This window comes from Triticum urartu, chromosome 6A (assembly GCF_056163025.1).
Source record: "Triticum urartu cultivar PI428250 chromosome 6A, HENAU_Tu73, whole genome shotgun sequence".
Lineage (NCBI taxonomy): Eukaryota > Viridiplantae > Streptophyta > Magnoliopsida > Poales > Poaceae > Triticum > Triticum urartu.
The window spans coordinates 101260268-101275378 of record NC_141878.1 but is presented as its reverse complement, the minus strand read 5'-3'; the positions used below and the strand labels follow the sequence as shown (position 1 = coordinate 101275378).

Below are 15111 nucleotides of genomic sequence, written 5' to 3'. Positions count from 1 at the left end.
AACCCCCCGATACTCCGGTAAAATCCCGATTTTACCCGGAACGATTCCGATATCCAAATATAGGCTTCCAATATATCAATATTTATGTCTCGACCATTTCCAGACTCCTCGTCATGTCCGTAATCACATCCGGGACTCCGAACAACCTTCGGTACATCAAAACACAAAAACCCTAATTACGATCGTCAACGAACTTTAAGCGTGCGGACCCTACGGGTTCGAGAACTATGTAGACATGACCGAGACACGTCTCTGGTCAATAACCAATAGCGGAACCTAGATGCTCATATTGGTTCCTACATATTCTACGAAGATCTTTATCGGTCAAACCAGATAACAACATACGTTGTTCCCTTTGTCATCGGTATGTTACTTGCCCGAGATTCGATCGTCGGTATTCCAATACCTAGTTCAATCTCATTACCGGCAAGTCTCTTTACTCGTTCTGTAATACATCATTCCGCAACTAACTCATTAGTTGCAATGCTTGCAAGGCTAAAGTGATGTGCATTACCGAGTGAGCCAAGAGATACCTCTCCGACAATCTGTAACATCCCAATTTTTATTAAATTTGGATGTTAATAGAATCATTCAATGCATATCATATTTCTTTGCATCATGGAGTTTTTTTATATTCAAATAATATCTTTTTCACTCGAGAAAAACAAATGAGAGGGGATAAGATGACTTCCTCAAAATATAAAAGAGTGGGAAATTTTATTTTGAATATTATTTGAAGTTTTGGAGTTTACTGGTATTTATTTTATTTGCAAAAAGTGCATTAATTGCATTAGGAAAATATTTTCAAAATGTTCTGTGCTTAAGTTAATGTTCATTAGGCTCTAATTATTGCATAGTTATCTTAGAATTATTGTGGTGTTTTAATTAATTCATTTGAATTGTTTAGGGACACTTTAGTCTTAGGTTTAAAAAAACACACGCACACACGCACTCACCCGACTGGACCGAAACCAGTTCGGCCCAGGGGCGCGCGCGCTCAGCCAGCCGCGCCAGGCCAGCCGGCCCAGCTGGCCATTTGGCCCAAGGCCAGCGCCCAGCGCCCGACGCCTTCCGCACCGGTCGATCGCCCACGCCCCCTCTCGCTCTCTACCACCGCTGCCACTGCCAGGCGGGCCCCGCCTCATCAGCTCATCCCCAACCTCGCGCACGGCGCGGGATAAACATCCGCGCCTCGTCGCCGCAACCGCCGGCCACCTCGCATTCGGATAGAGCTTATCCGCAGCTCCCGTGCCCTCTGCCCTCGCCAATAAAATCCCCTCGACCCCCTCTTCCATCCTCGCCATCTCACTTCGTCCCACGCCGCTCATACTGCTCGCAGTCGCCGTTCGCATCTCGCCGGAGCCGCGCCGCTCCGTCGTCCATTTCGTCGTCTGTGGCACCCCCTAGCTCTCCTCCCTTTGTCGATTGGATCCCCGCGACAACGCGCATCGGTTTGACACATTTTTTGCCCCTAGGACCGTCGGAGCCGCCACACCGTCGACGCCGGAGTCGCCGGAGCTCCGAAGGCCGCCGTCTTCGCCCCACCCCGTCCGGACGTCGCCGATGCACGCCGACACCACCTTCGTGACGCCCAAGCCGCGCTGCACCTGCCCGTCTTCTTTACCGACGCCGGGACCCGCCGTAGCCGCCGCCCCGTTCGACCCGAGCCGCCGCCGCCGTCCTCTGCTCGTCGCCGGCCACCACCACCCGCTGTAAGCCGCCGCCCCACCCTCGCCCGTTAGATTGGTCACCAACGGCCTAGATTAGATTAGGTTAGTTGTTTTTTTAGTTGAACCGGTACGCGGTTAACCGCGGTTTTTAATTTAAAAAAACTACCGGTCGGTTTCCTTTAGACCGTGCGGTTTTATTTAAACCGAGCGTTGGTTTTATTTAGTTAGCCGCCGTCGTTGTTTTTTCTTATTTAGCGGCCTTCGCCGTATAGCCTCCGCTGCGGGCGCTGCTCGGCCAGCCAGGAGCCGCCACGTGGCCAGGGACCTATTTGCGATAGTTTTCTTCACTGTTTAGTCCTTTTTTATCATAGATTAGTCCCTGGCTTAGATTAGCCATAACTTTTTAACCGTAGATCCAAACTTGATGAAACCAGCGGCAAATTCTTCGTATTGTTTAGATCTATCCAGTGGTATACCTTTTGCAAACTTTTGTCAGATTCAAATTTGAATTTATTCAGATTCGAATTCGAACTTCAAATGGCCATATCTCTCAAATGTAGCTCCGATTAAGTTGATTCTTTTTGCACTTTGTCACCGTAGCCAAACCCTATCACCTGGACCTTTGTCACAATAATTTTTACACACTAGATTCTGCCCTTTAATATTTTTACTAGTATGCATAGGATGCACTATACTTCACATCACTCCTTGAACCATAGGACTATGTTGTTTTGCACTTAGTATATTTCTGTAGTAGCTTAGTGTGTTGTATGATCATTTGATTTTTCCGAGACTTTTTGCTATGCATGTTCTTTTGGTCTCTGGATTGTTGCTTATGTTTGTTTATCTTCCTTGCGATAGATTGCCCGGAGTGCGAAGCAGAATATTATCAGTCTTTAGAATTCAACTAGCAGTACCAAGGCAAGTTGCATCTTGATCATGTTTCATTACCTATGTTTTTATTATGCACTTAGTTCTTTACGGTAGGACTGCATGGTAGGAATTGATGCCACATGACTATGCTTTTCACCCAGTAATTCACTGAGGTAGGTCTGAACCTTATAACATTGTCGCCATTGTTTTACATTATGTTGCTTCGCTAAGTAGACGTGGATTGGGGAGTGAACATTGTAAAGTATGAGTGACAATGTAGTAAATAGGACCTAAGATAATTAATGAACTACCTGGGCAGAAACTTGTTGGAATGGTGGCGAAGCACAGTGGGGCACGCATGCGAATTCCATGGTGGTGCACCACTATTGGACCGTCCGCTCAGGCTCAAAGAGATCAATCGTATTCTCATGTCTAGAAGATTACGTGTGCAGCCACAAGCCAATATGGGCTCTGGCTTAGTCGAGTAGTTAGTGTGACCCCTTCCGGGATGGGCTAGCAGATGTAGAATGATGTAGGTGTACCGGCCTATCCGTGGGTTAAGGGGGAACATTTTCGAAAGACTATGTCTCGATCTTCCGATCATGGAGGTGGTCGAGTCTTGTGGGGAAAAGTGCGCAACCTCTGAAGAGTGTCAACCTAATCGATTAGCCATGTCCCCGGTTATAGACATCATGAGCATCTAGTAGTGAAAATGTCGGAAGATCTCCTCACCTTTAATTAAACAGTTGGGTTTTCAATGAAACTTGGGGACGGATGGAGTTGGATTTTGCCAACTCATCCTATGCAAATGTGTAGTAGTAGAATAACAATCTTTTCTAATAGGGAAAAACTAGCTTTATGCAAAAAAATCTAAACTTAGAGCTTTCCACCAGCCAAATTGCATGTACAAGTAGGTTCTTTACACTATGATGTGACTTGCCAGTACATTCAATGTACTGACCCATTTGGCTGCAACTTATCACGTTGCAGATATATCCGACGAGGATTAAGGTGCGATAGGTCGATGTTCTACACTCAACCTTGCTCGTGGAGTTGGACTCATTTACTTCTTCGCTTCCGCAGTATTTGCTTATTGGCTTTATGCCCTATTTTGTAATAATTGTATTGCTCCTAGACTATCGATGTAATAAAGAGATGTGTGTTATTTCTGTTATTTCATCGAGTACTGTGTGTGCTAGCAAGTCGATCCAGGGACTAGCACGGTAAGCACAGAGACTTCGACTCTTACCGAGTCGAGTTGCTACAAGATGGTATCAGAGCACACGTTGACTGTAGGATGCGACCCATAGAAATGGAGAAAAGCCATAGGATAAAAACTATAGTTTTCATTTTCCATATATATCCTTTGGTCTCGTACCTTCTCTACTTCAATACTAATTTCTTCTCTTGTTCAAAATGTAGATGTCGTCCGCCCTTGTTGAGTTCGAGCAGCCCGATGAGACCATGCCCTTTGGAAGGCAGCTGGTGAAGATCACGAAGCACCTGAAGATTGGGCTTCCCACATTCACTGGAACCTTCACCACCACCCTGCCCGAGGAGACATGTTGGAGGATCGATGCTCATATCCCCGGACGCATCCTCGGAAACCGCACCAAGCCCATTGATTTCCATGTGGATACCGCAACATGGGGCTTGGGCAGGGGTATCGCTGCTCACATTGCTCTCGGACGCATTCGGGAGGTGTATGACGAAGACCTCAAGAGGACCTCCTTCGTGATGTACGGACGCCGCGACGCAAATGGAGATGTAGTGCATACCCTGGAGGACGAGACGATAGCATCCCATATCCAGGACATGGAGGAGCACATTCCTATGATGGAGCTGGAGCTGTCCGACAACATGGTCGTCATCAAGAACCTCATGACCCGCAAGGCCGAGCTAGAGGAGGAGCTCCAGGACGCTCGCATCGAGCACGAAGGAGAGCTGGACACACTGCAGGAGAAGATAGATGACCTGAAGCTTGAGCTCGAGGAGGCCGAGGAGAAGCTGGATGAGGGAGAAAACATCCAGGAGGATCACTCATATGGTGCCTATGTCAGCCAGGAGAGAGACCAAAATGATGAGCTCGGAGATGACGACACGGAGAGCGATGCAAGGACACCCGATGTCGACATGGTTGACTGGTCCTCATCTGATGAGAGTTAGATTTTATACCACCATGAGGATTTAGAAATTCGATTTCGTTATCCGATTAGTTTTATTTCATTTGTAAGATCTTGTCAAATCTTGTGACATGGCTTACCTTAGGTTTGATTATTCATGTGAACCTCTTTGTTTGAAATTGAATTGGAGTGATTTGAAGTTTTATTGCTATCATGTGCATATGGGTAGTGTGATTTTACTCGCTAGGCCTTGTTCTATTCTAACTCCTCATCCACTCTGAAACCCATCAAATGCCTCCAAGACGTGACCCCGAATTCAACTTTCCGCTGGAGCTTACGCAATTGATCCAACAACAGAATGCTCTTATGCAGATGCTCATTCAGAACCAGAACCAGAACAACAATAACAACCCACCGCCGCCACCCCCGGTTGACAGTCTTGCCCGTTTTCTGAGGCTAAACCCATCCGTGTTCTCCAACAGCAGGGAGCCGATCGTCGCAGATGACTGGCTCCGCAAGATAGGAAGGGAGCTGGCCACAGTAGGATGCAATGATGCGGAGAAGGTGAAGTTTGTTGCCCACCAGCTGGATGGACCGGCAGCTGCTTGGTGGGAGAACTACACCACCACATACCCCATGGAGAATGTGACTTGGGATCAGTTCCAGCGGGCGTTCCGCACTGCTCATGTTTCAGCTGGAGCCATGAGTCTGAAGAAGAAGGAGTTCCGCAGCTTGCGCCAGGGAGGACGCACGGTATCTCAGTATGTTGATGAGTTCAGTAAGTTGGCCCGTTACGCCCCAGAGGACGTGGCCACCGATGCAGCCAAGCAGGAGAAGTTTCTGGAGGGACTGAACAATGAGTTGGGAGTTCAGTTGACTGTGGCAACATTTTCGGACTATCAGGAGCTGGTTGATAAGGCTATTATTCTTGAAGGCAAGCACCAACAGATGGAGAATCTTAAGAGGAAGTACGGTCACGAGAAGTATAACTCGGGAGTTCAACAGAAACCCCGCTACAGCCCGTAGTCAGGGAGTTCTGGATCAGGCACTAGCAAGTTTGGAGGGAATCACCATAACCATGGGGGGCACATTCATCATGGAGGGAATGGACACAACCACCATGGTCACAAGCAGGGCAATGGTAATGGAGGAAATGGAAATCAACAACATTTCAATTCTTCCACACCGATGAAGAAGGACCTGAGTCACATCACCTGCTTCAAGTGCAAGAAGACAGGTCACTACTCCAATGAGTGCCCTGAGGCGCAGAATGGAAATGGAAATGGCAATGGGAATTCTGGAGGCAAGAAGCCCAATGCTTTCACTAAGGGACATGTGAATCATGTCAATGTGGAAGAGGTTTATGAGCAGCCTGACGCAGTGATTGGTAAGTTCTTGGTTAATTCGTTTCCAGCACTCATTCTTTTTGACACTGGTGCATCGCATTCATTCATATTAAGGGCATTTGTGGATAAACATAAGTTGCCTACCATAGCTCTTAAGGCACCCATTCTAGTGAGTTCCTCAGGAGCCGAGTCTATGGCTAGTCAAGGATGTTTCCAATTGCCTTTGAACATAGGGGGACATGTTTTTCCCACAGATATGATTATACTAGAATCGCAAGGGTTGGATGTAATCCTAGGGATGGATTGGATGTCCAAGTATGAGGGAGACATTGATTGTGCTAGTAGATCGATTTTTCTCACCACCCCGGAGAAGAAGAGGATCAAGTATGTATCCAGGCTTAAGCCTAAGAGGACTCAGGTGAACTCTCTTACGGGAGTTGTCTAGGAAGAAGTACCAGTGGTGAAGGATTATCCCGATGTATTTCCGGATGAGTTACCGTGTATGCCACTAGATCGGGAGATTGAGTTTTTGATTGAGTTGCTGCCAGGCACATGGCCTATCTCCAAGAGGCCATATCGAATGCCTGCTAATGATTTGGAGGAAGTCAAGAAACAGATTAAGGAGTTACTAGAGAAAGGGTATATTCGCCCGAGTTCATCACCTTGGGGAGCCCCAGTACTTTTAGTGGAGAAGAAGGATGGAACCTTGAGAATGTGTGTGGATTACCGCTCTTTGAATGAGGTGACCATCAAGAACAAGTATCCCCTACCGATGATCAATGACTTGTTTGACCAGCTAGAAGGAGCTAGTGTTTTCTCCAAGATCGATATTCGATCGGGTTATCACCAGTTGAAGATTCGTGAGAAGGATATACCCAAGACAGCTTTTACCACAAGGTATGGGCTTTATGAGTATACAGTCATGTCCTTTGGTTTGACTAATGCCCCTGCCTACTTTATGAACATGATGAACAAAGTATTCATGGAGTTCCTGGATAAGTTTGTAGTGGTATTCACTGATGACATATTGGTTTACTCCCAGAATGAGGAGGAACATGCTGAACATCTGTGCTTGGTTTTGGAGAAGCTCAGAGAACATCAACTTTATGCCAAGTTCAGCAAGTGTGAGTTTTGGTTGAAGGAAGTCGGATTCCTTGGACATGTAGTGTCAGGTGAAGGGATTGCAGTGGACCCTACCAAGGTAGAGTCAGTCACGGAATGGAATGCACCCACCACAGTTGGTGAGATTCGTAGTTTTCTTGGGCTTGCAGGATATTACCGGAGATTTATTGAAAATTTCTCCAAGATTGCCAGGCCCATGACATCATTGTTGAAAAAGGACACCAAGTTCGTTTGGACTGAAGAGTGTGAAGCCAGCTTTCAAGAGTTGAAGAAGCGTTTGGTTACAGCCCCAGTGTTAGTCCTGCCTGACGTACACAAGGAGTTTCAAGTGTATTGTGATGCTTCACGTCAGGGACTTGGAGGTGTTCTTATGCAAGAGGGAAAAGTGGTAGCTTATGCTTCACGACAGCTTTGACCTCATGAGTTGAACTATGCCACACATGATTTGGAGCTGGCAGCCGTAGTGCATGCACTCAAGGCATGGAGACACTATCTTATTGGGAATCGTTGTGATGTTTACATGGATCACAAGAGTTTGAAGTATATCTTCACGCAGAAAGAGTTGAATCTCAGGCAAAGGAGATGGTTGGAACTTATAAAGGATTATGACATGAGTCTGCATTATCATCCAGGAAAAGCCAACATTGTGGCAGATGCCTTGAGCCGTAAGAGTTATGTTAATACCCTTACAGCAGGAGGTTTACCTCAGGAGTTATGTGATGAGCTTAGAGACCTTCAATTGGAAATAGTTCCAAGAGGTTATGTTGCCGCACTCGAGGTGCATTCCACCTTGTTGGTAAGAATCGGAGAAGCCCAGAAGTTGGACCAAGGTATTGCTGAGATCAAAGAAATGATGAGCAAAGGGAAAGCAGAAGGATTCCGTGAGGATGAACATGGAACCATATGGTTTGAGCAACGGATTTGTGTACCCAATAACCCGAAGATCAGGAAGTTGATTCTTCAGGAGGCTCATGACTCACCATATTCGATACACCCAGGCAATACCAAGATGTATTTGGACTTGAAGGAAAGTTTTTGGTGGGCCGGTATGAAGCGAGAAATTGCCGAGTATGTGGCAATATGTGATGTATGTCAGAGAGTAAAGGCAGAACATCAGAAACCAGCAGGATTACTTCAGCCGTTGCCAATACCTGATTGGAAATGGGATAAACTTGGTATGGACTTTATCACGGGGTTACCCAGGACCCGTTCAGGTTATGATTCCATTTGGGTGATAGTGGATCATTTGACCAAGGTTGCTCACTTCATTCCAGTAAAGACCACCTATACAAGTGCTAAGCTGGCAAAGATATATATGACCAGGATCGTATGTCTGCATGGAGTTCCAAGGAGCATCGTATCGGATAGAGGAACACAGTTTACCTCAAAGTTTTGGAAACAGTTACACGAAACTTTGGGTACCAGGCTAGAGTTCAGTACAGCCTTCCACCCACAGACTGATGGGCAGACAGAGAGAGTCAATCAGATTCTAGAGGACATGTTGAGAGCGTGTGCGCTATACTATGGGTCTAGTTGGGATGATAACTTACCCTACGCAGAATTCTCATACAACAATAGCTACCAAGCCAGTTTGCAGATGGCCCCTTTCGAGGCATTGTATGGAAGGAAATGTAGGACACATTTGATGTGGGATGGAGTTGGAGATCGCAAGTTGTTTGGACCTGACTTGATCAGGGATTCTAAGGAGAAGGTCAAATTGATTCGTGACAGACTTAAGATAGCCTAGTCAAGGCAGAAAAGTTATGCCGATGCTAAACGCAAGGAAGTGATCTATGAAGTGCGAGATAGAGCATATCTTCGAGTGTCTCCACTTCGAGGTATTAAAAGATTTGGAGTCAAAGGGAAGTTAGCACCACGATTTGTGGGACCATACAGAGTTCTGGAACGCAGAGGAGAGGTTGCATACCAGTTGGAATTACCAGAGGCTTTGTCAGGAGTTCATGATGTGTTTCATGTTTCCCAGCTGAAGAAGTGTCATGCAGAGATGGCAGAGATCCCTTTGAGAGATATAGTGCCACTAGAAGCAATTCAGTTGGAGAGCGATCTGACTTATGAGGAGAAACCTATTAAGATTCTTGAGTCTACAGAAAGAATCACTCGTACCAAGATCATCAAGTTCTGCAAGGTTCAGTGGAGTCACCACACCGAGGAGGAAGCTACTTGGGAACGAGAGGAAGATCTTAGACAGGACCATCCACACCTTTTGCTGGCCAACCCGAATCTCGAGGACGAGATTCATCTTAAGGGGGTTAGGTTTGTAACATCCCAATTTTTATTAAATTTGGATGTTAATAGAATCATTCAATGCATATCATATTTCTTTGCATTATGGAGTTTTTTTTAATATTCAAATAATATCTTTTTCACTCGAGAAAAACAAATGAGAGGGGATAAGATGACTTCCTCAAAATATAAAAGAGTGGGAAATTTTATTTTGAATATTATTTGAAGTTTTGGAGTTTATTGGTATTTATTTTATTTGCAAAAAGTGCATTAATTGCATTAGGAAAATATTTTCAAAATGTTATGTGCTTAAGTTAATGTTCATTAGGCTCTAATTATTGCATAGTTATTTTAGAAATTATTGTGGTGTTTTTATTAATTCATTTGAATTGTTTAGGGACACTTTAGTCTTAGGTTAAAAAAAACACACACGCACACACGCATTCACCCGCCTGGACCAAAACCAGTTCGGCCCAGGGGCGTGCGCGCTCAGCCAGCCGCGCTAGGCCAGCCGGCCCAGGTGGCCATTTGGACCAAGGCCAGAGCCCAGCGCCCGACGCCTTCCGCACCGGTCGACCGCCCGCGTCCCCTCTCGCTCGCTACCGCCGCTGCCACTGCCAGGCGGGCCCCGCCTCGTCAGCTCGTCCCCAACCTCCCGTACGGCGCGGGATAAACATCCGCGCCTCGTCGCCGCAACCCCCGGCCGCCTCGCGCTCGGATAGAGCTTATCCGCAGCTCCCGTGCCCTCGCCTATAAAATCCCCTCAACCCCCTCTTCCATCCTCGCCATCTCGCTTCCTCCCACGCCGCTCATACTGCTCGCAGTCGCCGTTCGCATCTCGCCGGAGCTGCGCCGCTCCGTCGTCCATTTTGTCATCTGTGGCACCCCCTAACTCTCCTCCCTTTGTCAATTGGATCCCCGCGACAACGCGCATCGGTTTGACACATTTTTTGCCCCTAGGTACCGTCGGAGCCGCCGCACCGTCGACGCCGGAGTCGCCGGAGCTCTGAAGGCCGCCATCTTCGCCCCGCCCCGTCCGGACGTCGACGACGCACACCGACACCACCTTCGCGACGCCCAAGCCGTGCCGCACCTCCCCGTCTTCTTCACCGATGCCGGGACCCGCTGTAGCCGCCGCCCCGTTCGACCCGAGCCGCCGCCGCTGTCCTCTGCTCATCGCCGGCCACCACCACCCGCTGTAAGCCGCCGCCCCACCCTCGCCCGTTAGATCGGTCACCAACGGCCTAGATTAGATTAGGTTAGTTGTTTTTTTAGTTGAACCGGTACGCGGTTAACCATGGTTTTTAATTTAAAAAAACTACCGGTCGGTTTCCTTTAGACCGTGCGGTTTTATTTACACCGAGCATCGGTTTTATTTAGTTAGCCGCCGCCGCTGTTTTTTCTTATTTAGCGACCGTTCGCCGTATAGCCTCCGCAGCGGACGCTGCTCGGCCAGCCAGGAGCCGCCACATGGCCAGGGACTTGTTTGTGATAGTTTTCTTCACTGTTTAGTCCTTTTTTATCACAGATTAGTCCCTGGCTTAGATTAGCCATAACTTTTTAACCGTAGATCCAAAGTTGATGAAACCAGCGGCAAATTCTTCGTATTGTTTAGATCTATCCAGTGGTATACCTTTTGCAAACGTTTGTCAGATTCAAATTTGAATTTATTCAGATTCGAATTCGAACTTCAAATGGCCATATCTCTCAAACCGTATCTCTGATTAAATTGATTCTTTTTGCACTTTGTCACCGTAGCCAAACCCTATCACCTGGACCTTTGTCACAAAAATTTTTACACACTAGATTCTGCCCTTTAATATTTTTACTAGTATGCATAGTATGCACTATACTTCACATCACTCCTTGAACCATAGGACTATGTTGTTTTGCACTTAGTATATTTCTGTAGTAGCTTAGTGTGTTGTATGATCATTTGGTTTTTCCAAGACTTTTTGCTACGCATGTTCTTTTGGTCTCTGGATTGTTGCTTATGTTTGTTTATCTTCCTTGCGATAGATTGCCCGGAGTGCGAAGCAGAATATTATCAGTCTTTAGAATTCAACCAGCAGTACCAAGGCAAGTTGCATCTTGATCATGTTTCATTACCTATGTTTTTATTATTCACTTAGTTCTTTGCGGTAGGACTGCATGGTAGGAATTGATGCCGCATGACTATGCTTTTCACCCAGTAGTTCACTGAGGTAGGTCTAAACCTTATAACATTGTCGCCATCGTTTTACATTATGTTGCTTCGCTAAGTAGACGTGGATTGGGGAGTGAACATTGTAAAGTATGAGCGACAATGTAGTAAATAGGACCTAAGATAATTAATGAACTACCTGGGCAGAAACTTGTTGGAATGGTGGCGAAGTACAGTGGGGCACGCATGGGAATTCAATGGTGGTGCACCACTAGTGGACCGTCCGCTCAGGCTCAAAGAGATCAATCGTATTCTCATGTCTAGAAGCTTACGTGTGCAGCCACAAGCCAATATGGGCTCTGGCTTAGTCGAGTAGTTAGTGTGACCCCTTCCGGGATGGGCTAGCAGATGTAGAATGAAGTAGGTGTACCGGCCTATCCGTGGGTTAAGGAGGAACATTTTCGAAAGACTATGTCTCGATCTTCCGATCATGGAGGTGGTCGAGTCTTGTGGGGAGAAGTGCGCAACCTTTGCAGAGTGTCAACCTAATCGATTAGCCGTGTCCCCAGTTACGGACATCATGAGCATCTAGTTGTGAAACTGCTGGAAGATCTCCTCACCTTTAATTAAACAGTTGGGTTTTAAATGAAACTTGGGGACGGATGGAGTTGGATTTTGCCAACTCATCCTATGCAAATGTGTAGTAGTAGAATAACAATCTTTTCTAATAGGGAAAAACTAGCTTTATGCAAAAAATCTAAACTTAGAGCTTTCCACCAGCCAAATTGCATGTACAAGTAGGTTCTTTACACTATGATGTGACTTGCCAGTACATTCAATGTACTGACCTATTTGGCTGCAACTTATCACGTTGCAGATATATCCAACGAGGATTAAGGTGCGATAGGTCGATGTTCTACACTCAACCTTGCTCGTGGAGTTGGACTCATTTACTTCTTCGCTTCCGCAGTATTTGCTTATTGGCTTTATGCCCTATTTTGTAATAATTGTATTGCTCCTAGACTATCAATGTAATAAAGAGATGTGTGTTATTTCTGTTATTTCATCGAGTACTGTGTGTGCTAGCAAGTCGATCCAGGGACTAGCATGGTAAGCACAGAGACTTCGACTCTTACCGAGTCGGGTCGCTACACAATCAGAGTGACAAATCCTAATCTTGAAATACGCCAACCCAACAAGTAGCTTCGGAGACACCTGTAGAGCACCTTTATAATCACCCAGTTACGTTGTGATGTTTGGTAGCACACAAAGTGTTCCTCCGATAAAGGAGAGTTGCATAATCTCATAGTCATAGGAACATGTATAAGTCATGAAGAAAGCAATAACAACAAACTAAACGATCAAGTGCTATGCTAACGGAATGGGTCAAGTAAATCACATCATTCTTCTAATGATGTGACCCCGTTAATCAAATGACAACTCATGTCTATGGTTTAGGAAACTTAACCATCTTTGATCAACGAGCTAGTCAAGTAGAGGCATACTAGTGACACTCTGTTTGTCTATGTATTCACGCATGTATTATGTTTCCGGTTAATACAATTCTAGCATGAATAATAAACATTTATCATGAAATAAGGAAACAAATAATAACTTTATTATTGCCTCTAGGGCATATTTCCTTCAATTTTATCCATGGACATGGATATCCATGGATATCCGACCCGAATGGATAGGGTTTGGATATGCTTTTGTGTCCATGGGCAGCGCCCAAACCCGACCCGATTGTTCGTGGATAGGGCATGGATATAATCTTGTACCCATGGATATACCCAAACCTGACCCGATAGTATGATTTAATGGGGGAAAATCTGCTATCCCTACCCCACGGTCATATGTCCCACAACAATTTTACACTTTTTTTAATCTAAAACATGCATAAGAAATTACATAATCCCCATCGTAACTTCTTTTAGTTGACATTCAATCCCCTCTGTAACATACTCCAACACCCCTTCCCTTATTTTTACCTCCTTCTTAAATGACTCGTCATTTTCATCTGTTAGAAAAATACTGAATGATCTTAGGTTGTTAGTGGATGTTGATTTACGATAATTGAAGCCTAGCCTACCACGAGGTGAAGAATGGAAGAGTTTATGTTAATATTGTGTTATGTCTTATTTATATGTCTCGAGAGGACCCAATGGATATCCAATGGGTATGGATATCCATCGTATTTGGACATGGACACAATTTTTCACCCATGAATTTTTTCATGGGCGGGCAAAGACTGTCTTCATGGACATGGATATGGATTTGAGATTGTTCAACCCGATCCAAACCTGACCCATTGCCATCTCTAGTCCAGAGCTTGCATTCACACTCGTATATTTCATTCTCTGGGTCAGCTACAACCTGGAATTCATGCTTTGACCAGGAAAATCTTTCTTCATCATCATGGCCAGGCTTGTTGTGGTATTACACAAGGTACTTAGTGGGCTCTGCTATACGCTTTGCGCGAAATAGCATGGCCTTTCTCATCCTATTCCTCATCTCGGTGTACACGGCTCTCGTGTACTTGATAGACATGTCTTCCTCGTAGCCGTAAGTTGTTTTTGTCATAGGGTTGGTCTGCACATGTCAAAAAGTGATATATTAGTCGAAGCAGAGTCATGGGTTTCATTTTTTAAACTCAAAGTGCACATGTTGAAGGTAAACAGAACATGATGGGTTTTTTTTGTACTTGTCATCATACCATGCTGGTCATTGTTTGCTCGTTCTCCTTCCGCATCCGAGTTTGGATGCAAGCATTGACCCGCCTAGCAAACTTGTGTAGGTTCTGGGTCCCCTTGACAAACCCTTTCTTTAACACGTGGTTCATGCTCTCGCTTCGTTGTGTGGAAGTCATTCTAGCACAGAAAATGTTCTTGTAATATGCAGAAATCCACATCTTCCTATCACTCCAGAGTCGCATCATCATCTGGTCATTCTCCAGGTTGTACTTGTGCACGAGTTCAGCCCAGGCATCTTCAAACTCCGTTGGCATCAGCGGCCAGTTTAATATAGCTGTGAACTCCTCTTTGAATGTTCTATACTTTTTGTACATCAACTCGAGGTATTCCCTGTACTTCTTCATGATGTGCCAATGGCATAGCTTGTGGATGGTGTTTGGAAATGATTGTGGTATAGCTTTCGCCATCGATGTGCATTGGTCTGCATGAATTAAAAAATGAAACTTGATTCTTTTTTGTACTGATGGTGAACTTATGTTGTACAAGTACTTGAACTCTACATCTAGTAGTATGGTATCTAAGAATGTCACGTGTATTTTTTATTTATAGCAGTGTTGCTGAACTTCTGTGGTACCGGTGCTTGAACTTCACAGTTAGTAGTAGGACAAACTAGTAGTGTCACACTCAAAATTTTCTTAAAGCATTGTTGTTGAACTTCTATGGTAGCAGTGCTTGAACTTCACATAAATAACTATATCTTTCTGAACATGCTACATATATTTATCTTACAGCTTTGTCCTTGAACTTCTATGATTCATGTATTTGAACTTCACATTCATAACTAATTTTTTTCTAAACATGTGACATATAATTTTGCTTTCTTGTACTGCTAGTTGT

General features: G+C 45.3%; 1 protein-coding gene across 1 annotated transcript; it reads right to left on the bottom strand.

The window, feature by feature from the left end:
• Positions 1–13960: 13960 nt before the first annotated feature.
• LOC147964235 (protein FAR1-RELATED SEQUENCE 5-like) lies at positions 13961–14681 on the bottom strand. The gene is made up of 2 exons (XM_087529889.1): positions 14238–14681; positions 13961–14113 (listed from the first exon to the last, which is right to left on the bottom strand). Exons 1-2 carry the CDS (start codon positions 14679–14681, stop codon positions 13961–13963), a joined length of 597 nt encoding a protein of 198 aa, XP_087386015.1.
• Between the last annotated feature and the right edge of the window lie 430 nt (positions 14682–15111).